The sequence below is a fragment of the Maniola jurtina genome, chromosome 10 (assembly GCF_905333055.1).
Source record: "Maniola jurtina chromosome 10, ilManJurt1.1, whole genome shotgun sequence".
Lineage (NCBI taxonomy): Eukaryota > Metazoa > Arthropoda > Insecta > Lepidoptera > Nymphalidae > Maniola > Maniola jurtina.
The window spans coordinates 10886071-10894898 of record NC_060038.1 but is presented as its reverse complement, the minus strand read 5'-3'; the positions used below and the strand labels follow the sequence as shown (position 1 = coordinate 10894898).

At 33.6% G+C, this 8828-nt stretch overlaps 1 protein-coding gene and 1 long non-coding RNA gene across 2 annotated transcripts in view; one reads left to right on the top strand and one right to left on the bottom strand.

The window, feature by feature from the left end:
- The first annotated feature begins 1219 nt into the window (after positions 1 to 1219).
- The window catches only part of LOC123868702, a 20089-nt gene continuing 12480 nt past the window's right edge, over positions 1220 to 8828 (top strand). The window contains exon 1 of the long non-coding RNA XR_006796708.1: positions 1220 to 1408. This is a non-coding gene — a long non-coding RNA (uncharacterized LOC123868702). The remainder of the gene's footprint in view (positions 1409 to 8828) is intronic.
- Positions 3131 to 8828, bottom strand: part of LOC123868700 (trypsin-1-like) — an 11863-nt gene continuing 6165 nt past the window's right edge. The window contains exons 4-7 of the mRNA XM_045911259.1: positions 6760 to 6965; positions 5250 to 5455; positions 3946 to 4006; positions 3131 to 3346 (exon numbers count right to left, since the gene is read on the bottom strand). Of these exons, the coding sequence (XP_045767215.1) occupies positions 3225 to 3346; positions 3946 to 4006; positions 5250 to 5455; positions 6760 to 6965 (595 nt within the window). The 3' untranslated portion in view covers positions 3131 to 3224. The remainder of the gene's footprint in view (positions 3347 to 3945; positions 4007 to 5249; positions 5456 to 6759; positions 6966 to 8828) is intronic.

Below are 8828 nucleotides of genomic sequence, written 5' to 3'. Positions count from 1 at the left end.
GTGGTGTCTGTACAATGGAAATATATAAAAAAAAAGTAGCAGGGGTTGTTATTATATCGATGCCGAACCCGAAATTGTAATTAATTTTTTTTTTGTCTGTTTGTCTGTTTGTCTGTTTGTCTGTTTGTCTGTGTGTTTGTGCACGCTAATCTCAGAAACGGCTTATTCGATTTAGATACGGTTTTCACTAATATATTGTAGTAAGCTTCACTTAGGATTTAGTGTTTATTTCATGTCAATCGGTTCATAAATAAAAAAGTTATGTCAATTTAAAGAATCACGGCGCCTCGCGCCTGAGCGTCCGTGGCTATATAAAGCGCGAAAAGTCACTATTCCACGCGAACGAAGTCGCGGGCACAGCTAGTATATAATACTTTGTGTAGATACTAATAAGATTTTTGCACGTGTCTAAAAGCTGCGTAGATAGGTAGGTATCTTTATTATCTTAAAAGTCTCTTATAAAATATGAGATAATTTAGCAAACCATTTACTTAATACTTAATCTCTTATAACTAAGTAAGGAGTTATCTACTCACTGTGTATTGCTGGTAAGTAATCTTAATAATTACAATAATAAAACAATATCATCTCTTGACGTTTTACTGATATTTTTTCGAATCAATTTCTGGTAAAAACAGATTTGCTATAATTAAACCTTGTCTTAAATACAGACAAGGGTAAATTAAAAAATTTTAACAGCCCCAACAAGTGAAGGTTACAGTAACTAGAAAAGAGCTGATAACTTTCAAACGGCTGAACCGATTTTCTTGAATTATATCTAAGAACACTCTCGATCAAGCAACCTTTCAAACAAAAAAAAATTGGGTCAGGGGTCATAAAGGTGCCTTTTCTATAGTTAGTTTTAAACAAAATAATGTTAAAAAATGTCTGCTGCGAGGCTTCAGCCGTCGCTAGTTACTACCCTACCGGCAAAGGTGTGCCGCCAAGTGATTTAGCATTCCGGTAAAATGACGCGAAGAAACCGATACCTAAGCGGTTTCCAACCTTCCAAACTTGCCAGCTTTCGCGTTAGACTCTATCATCACTTGCCAACAGGTGAGATCGCAGTTAAGAGCTAATAGAGAGAGAGAGCCAGCCCGTGCCAGAATGCCGATCACGTCATGCATTGCCAGAAAAGTATCGTGGCAACTGCCTGCCAGACACCCTTAAACTTTGAGGACGTCTGGCAGGGAGTTGCCACGATACTAAGGTTCATGACGTGATTTCTAATACTATTCCAAAGAAAATATAAAAAATTTGATTTTATACTTTTACGTAAGATTTTTACACATTTATTACCTGTTATCTCCCAAAGCCACCATGATCCAAACTTCATCATCGCTGATCATTCCTCCCTGTGTCGGGAAGAATACGCAAATAAACTTTCAGCTTTTATAAAATAACGAAGGTCTGGCAAGCGCTGGCTCTTAGTCCATAACTTGTATCAGAATTAAAATTATCTGTTTTTAACCCCCGATCCAAAAAGAGGGGTATTATAAGTTTGACGTGTATATCTGTGTATCTGTCTGTGGCATCGTAGCTCCTAAACTAATGAACCGATTTTGATTTAGTTTTTTTTTTTGTTTGAGAAGTGGCTTGATCGAGAGTGTTCTTAGCTATAATCCAAGAAAATCGGATCAGCCATTTGAAAGTTATCAGCTCTTTTCTAGTTACTGTAACCTTCACTTGTCGGGGGTGTTATAAATTTTTAATTTACACTTGTTCAATCACAATTTTATCAAAACACTGTGACCTATTACTGTCATTCACCTTAATTAAAAACCACTTGATTTTAATAGCTACTAAAATGGTCAACATTTTATTTTAATTTCGTGTTTTCCTCAACAATCGATCCATCCGTTATAAAGATCCAATTTATTGGACCAGAATCTCCCAGGCAAAAATAAAACTATAAATGTGAGGTACTTTATTTATCATTTTTTACAATTCCACTTACATCTAAATCTTAAATAATATGGCATTATTATTACGTATATATTTCATGACTAATAAATATTACAGTCCAAAATAATATAAAAATATATCTAACAGGATCCTATTGATATACCTATTTTTGGTACAATTTGCAATAAATATTTTTAATACAATAAAGTTAATACATACCTATATTAATATTAAGTACAATGGAATTGATTTATAAACTTGAAACTTATAATATGTATTCGCTTTAAAGTTTTGAATGGCGGAATGTTGGCCCTAGGATTTGCATTGTCTTAAAAACAAATATTTAAAACGAGTGTTTTAACTTATAGCAAGTCTCATTCCAGTGGATGCCGGATATAAATCTGAAGATCCAATTATTTTAACGTAACTAGACAAGCTTATTGCCAAAGTCATCATGAATGATAATACAATATTCTTACTTATTGCATTAAAAACGACGTTTATCTTAGATTACATAAAATTTAGTCGTCCTTTAAAATAATATCACTTAATCAGTAGATTTTCGCATTATTATTATTTACACAAGTTCATTGACTGATAAATGTATTCTTTTGTCATTCATATGACTAACAATATTTTATTAGCTTAAACAGCCATTCGTCGACTTAGTTCTAGTAATGGCGTCGATATCCTAAAAATTTGATCAATAAAAGAGAATTACTTATTTTATATCCTTATGGTATAATTTATATCGCAGATAATGATTTAAAATTATTGTTCAGGGACTAAATCACTTAAAATTTACGATTTTGTTGCAGGATTTTAGAGTTTATTATATATTTAATTACTGCAATATTCTAGCAACTTATATAAAGTATCCTTTTGTGTAATAAATAAAATTTCAGGATTAATTACGATTTCTTTTGATGTTGGTCAATAAAACAAAAACTTATTTTGGACAATTTAACTGAATCCCCACACAGATACTCGCTCAAAGCTTACAGTCAATCTCATACTCCTTGTAAATAGCAATGTTACATTGCATTTGACCATTTAAACATGCAAGAATGACCTTAAAACATCAAGCATATGCATTCGTAGAGATTACTATAAATTTCGATATAATATTTTTGCACATAATACTTTTAGGTAAATGTTTCGATAAGATCACGTTAGGTTAGACCATACGTTTCAGAATTAATACGACTCAGTTAAATTTTTGAGCGCCCAAAAATCATACTAAAACTTGTTTATGTACTTAATAAATTGTTGACAGATTTCTGCGGATAAATGTGTTCAGTCCCCGATCAACTTGTATTTCAGTTGTTACAATAGCAAGCGTCTCGAGTGTTCTCTCTAATCCAGTCCAAATAGTTGGAAACCCTTGTGTATACTCCGGGATAGCCCACCCTAGCGCAGCCGTTACCCCATGACACCACCCCTGAAAAAAAAAAATATTTTCGAAAAAACTCAATCTCTCTTAAAGTAATATGAAGTTTATCTACCAGTAAAATAAACCGTGTGTGGTTTCGGCTGGTGTTTTTTTAACATTTCTTTTTTTGCTTAACCAATTTTTTTGAAGAAAATAGTTAAAAACAACTCTTGAAAAAACTGATAAGTTCAAAATTTAGATTAATAATTATTCTATACCAGTGCAGCATCTCTAGCGACATCAATAGCACAATGTATAATTGGTACCCAAAATTTTGCACTCAGAATCGGCAGATCCTTTATTTCAGTTTACAGTTGATAGAAGATTGAACCCAGAGTTCAATTAACTTCATGAGAATGAAACTCATGAGCGAAGCTCCATAAAAATTGGTTCAATAGGTAGAAGAAATTAAAACGTTCATCGCAAGATTTGTATCAAATATAAGAAAGTGAAGTGTAAATAAAACTTAAATTAAAATAAACAAATTCTGAGGAGCAATTTATAAACCAGTGAAAGTGACAATGTAGGTAGTTTGTTTGCAGAAGGCCGCGCGGACGAAATAGGATTTGCAAAGTAAGTATATACAAGTAGGTATCCATATTCATTACCTATTAGCTCGTACCGCTTGTCGTACTTTCTCTCTGTGATGAGAGGTCCACCGCTGTCGCCCTGAAACAAATTTAACAATTACAATAGGTACGGCGATTGAGAGCGATATATTAATGAGGATGCCCGCGACTTCAACCGCGTGGATTTAGGGTTTTAAAGATCCCGTGGGAACTGTTTGATTTTTCGGAATAAAATGCCTATGTCAATTACAGGGACGCAAGCTACCTCGGTACCTTTCAATCAAATCGGTTAAGCGGATGGGTTTTTAGAAATCCCGTTGGAACTCTTTGATTTTTTGGGATAAAAAGTAGCCTATGTCCGTCCCTGGGATATAAGCTAAACCTGCACCAAAAATCGGTTAAACTGTTAGGCCGTGCAAAGGTAGCAGACAGACAGACAGACACACTTTCGGATTTATAATTTATATTATTGCATAGAAGTATGGATTCTATGTAAAGATTTGGAAAAATTTATCAGTCTTTGCAGATTATTCTCATTCTATTTCATATTGCCTCATGAAGAACTACAGCGGCGTCATTTCGATCGATAGACATGCAGTAGTGGCCATGGAAATTCCTAGGTCTCTTGCAAAGACACGAAAGTTCTGAAGAACACGGTCTTGTTTTGATTCAGGCGACCCGAGCAAAATCGCCAAGCAGACAGTTGGCAATCTCAAAGTATGGTTGCCTTCTGTGTCGCTCCAGCTTGAAATCAACTGAGTAAGTTTGCAATTTGTTCTTGTATAGGTTTTTCTAAAATATAGAAGTGCCATCGGTTATATAGCATCGATAGTCTAACAGGGAGCATTAACAGGCAGGGTTGATTGCCTTGAGTAATAGAATGAAACTGCACTCCCTTGCATCCATTCCAAAATTGCCACACAAAATTGCACACATTCCATTTTGTGACATATTATTCTCAAAGGTGTATAAAATCTGCTAATCCATACTTGGCCAGCGGGGTGGATCTTACTCATTCTGAGCCGGCAATAGTTTTAACTGATGATATATTAAATGTCAAATCGTTTAAAAAAAGTTTAAGCAAACCCAGAAGAGGAATAACAGTTTTATTTGTTAAAGACTAACTGCTGATTTGGTTCTATGTAGTATCTAACGAGTCGCAGCCAAAACAATGTCACAGAGTAAATTTTTCATGGCCCGCTTTTTTCCGGTGAAATTTCTGAAAACCCTATTTTTATGAGGACAGGCTACGTACTAAAGAAAACGTCATGCAAAATCTCAATTAGTCTGATTGATAAGGTAAGTTACTGGTCTCGGAAAATTCATAAAAAACTTGGACTCACCTGACAAGAATCCTTTTGCCCAGACTTAGGGTATCCAGCGCAAAGCATGTTGTCAGTTATCATAGTTGCCGTGTACTTGGTATTCCGGCACTCTTGGTTACTTAGCACCGGTACTTCGACTTCTTGCAGCGTGCACGAGACCTTGCCTTCCTCTGTCAACGTACCCCATCCTGATGCAACTGCTTTGGAGCCAACGTAGAGATTTTCTGACAATAGTAAAAAAAATATTTCTGAGGACTTCTCAAGTGAAACAACTGTTATAAAAACAAATAGTTTTCTTTAGTAGTGTATTTGTGAATTTGAGTACTAATAATCCTGGAATTGGTGTCACTCTGTCTAGAGTCTGCCCCTATTGAAAAATTATACCACCAAGTTATAAAGCTTTCCTGTATGGTGCCGTCTAGAAACCGATTATAAACATATTATGTGTTCCAGAATAGCAGCTTTTTAATTTAGACACATAATAATTATTATTTATTATATTAATTATTATCACAGTCAAGGGCTTCCAGACCTGTAACTCAATAGGAAAAAATCTAAAAAAAAACAGGAAAATTCTTTTCTCCATTGAATGAAAAAGTTTTACGTTTTTCAATACTTTTGTAATAATCAACTCTAGAACGTGCTTTAAAAAAATTACTTAAAATCTATAAAATAATATATTAATATAACAATAATAAAATTATATCCGCAAGTTTGCATGTTTTAAAAATCAATTAATTATGATGTTCTGTATGTGTTATTCTGTATTTTAACAGTATATTAAACTTGTTTTATAACGATTAGTTACTAAAGAAGCAATCGTTTTTCTAATGTATTTTGTTAATTTCATAAGGTAGGCTATCATTATGAACAGAATATGATTAATCACTTTCTCTCTCGATTAATCCTTGAGCTTTTTATAAAAGTTTAAACTTAGAAAATACAAACGAGAGTGATTAATGATTTATTTGCGTTCACAGAACAAAACTTGTTATTTTGGCAGTAACAAGCAAGTATGGCAAGTGTGTGTTTTGGTAGTGCAGAGGTTAATTACCTATATTATATTTTGTACTTTGATCCAAGCCCCATTTATTATTTGTTCTTGATTAATATCCTACTACCTTGTACTATATAAAAAATATTCTTCAACTTAAAGCTTTGATCTAACGAAGTTCTTATTATAGTGATTGTACAATGTCCTGAGTTTCAGGTATCTTCATGAGGTTTAACTTTGACGATAATTGTAAATAATCGATTAAAATATGTATAATTTAATGCATGCAAGAAAAATTGCTTAGTCCGAATTGAAACACTCCTACGTCAGTTCTATGACATTATGTATTCTGTGACATTACTTAGTACAAACGTACAATAATTAGATAAGCCCTTTCTATTGAATTGCACTAAAACCAGAAAATGGAAGTGAGATTAGGATTTTCGTTACATAAGTCTAATAAAAAAGTAGGAAAATTGTGTGAAAAACCCAAGATTTCTTGAAGTTGTATTAAGTAGTATTAAAAAAACTTACGATTATTTTTAGGCAGACATATTGGTTTGATGGCAGCGCTCATAGGGACTCTCTCATTAAGGCGCAGCAAGGCGATGTCGTTGTCGAAATTCGTGAGGGTGAAGTTGTGGGCGATGACACGTATCACAAAGCGAGTTTCAGGCCTCACTGTGGCATTGCACCGGTTGTGCTCACCGAATGTCACCTTTATCATAAACCACATAAAGCTGGAATCAAAAAGACAAAATATTTAGAAGAGCTTATAATAAAAATGTTTATTGCTAGGTGATGCCCACCGCATCGTCCGCGTGGTTTTAGATTTTCCAGAAGTCCCGTGAGACTCTTCGATTTTCCGGGATAGCAATCTCTATACCAAATTTTGTTAATAATATGTGCTGAGCAGGTGAACTTTTAAAATACATTTGGAAACTTTGCCGAGAAAACGTAACAGATAGACAGACACCCTTTGGCATTCATAATATATGTACGGTATGGATTATATTCTGTCTGTATATATAAAATTCAAAGTTCTGACTGACTGAATAATTGGCTTAAGTATATATCAACGCACAGACTAAACCGCCGCGCTGATCCTTGAGACATGAAATTTGGAGGATATCTTGTCATACTTAAAAATGGATTACTTTTCCTAAACTTTGTACCTAGTTATTATAATCTTAATGTCTATGAATATTCCTAGTAATTATCATCTGAGTATATTAGGAAATAACAACCATTACCTTCGGTCATAGCCTACATTAGACTTCAGTCATTTTACGAGATCTCCCGCTTATAGCAAAAAATGTTTTTATTTTGTCCTTACAATTCAAGAAGTTTTAATGGTTATGTATATCAATACTAAGTAAATATAGCTCCTGACCATTTACTGACTGAAAAATTAATAATTCATTTTTTGTATCCATTGTGTGATAAGAAACATTACGTGTTATTAGCATGTTGTGACATTACAATGCCTTGTTTGTATTGGCATTGAGCGAAAGTGACACAAAATATTTTCGGATTCGAATGCTACTCGTTTACGCTTTCTCTAACAATAGTTTGAACTCGGTTACAAAGGTCTTGGGGGCGTTTGTAGTTATTTTAAAGTGAACCTCATTAACCGCCTTCATTTTAGTTCCAGTTTTTATATAAAATTTTCATTTAATATTTTATTATCTTTGAAATAAATATCTGTATATCTACCTACTACCTACCATAAGGTCATAACTAAACTAAGCTTCACATAATTAGAATCACTAATGCACCTTTATTTACTGTCAATATTTGAAGTTATAGTTTACATTCTAATTAGAGAATCATGGCATTGTTAAAAGTTAAATCTCACCCTCTCATTCTGTCTAATAAGGTAGAGATCAGACTGAATTAATCTCTTCTTCAATCTTGCAATAAACAGACAATAACAATTCGATAATGCCCGCAATTTCATTCACGTCAATTTGATTTTTTAATCCCGTGGGAACTCTTTAATGTTTCGGGTTAAAAAGTAACTAGCCTAATAATATGCCTCTAGGATGGAGGCTATCTCTGTACAGAATAGATGATGTTCGTGAATCCCGTGAGAACTGTTTCATTTTCCAGGGCAAAAACTAACTTATAATAATAATGTCCTTTCCTGGGTTGCAAGCTAGATATCTCTGTTCCGAATTTTGTCAAAAACAGTTAAACAAATGGGCCGTAAAAAGCTAGCAAACATACAGAGAGACATATTTTCGCATTTATAGTATTTATATATCGCAGTTATTGATATTGTGTATCATCGTAATCTTAATTTTATAAAATCTATAGGTAAGAATTTTATATTTTTTATTTTGTTATCAAATGAATTTTCTTAATTAGGTACATGTCGTCAACTCTACATTATCATTTTGCTTTTTCAATTTGCTTCGATTCGTCTACTGACAATAAAAAAAATTAACAAGATGCTAACCAACGATTCAAAGTGGACATTTGGTGAGGATAATGAACTCGTATAAAGTTTGGAGCCTGCCTCTCGGCCGGTTTAAAGGTGAACGCACTGACATCACTGATTGGAATTCACAAATTCAGACCAAGCACTTATTTTGGGCTTG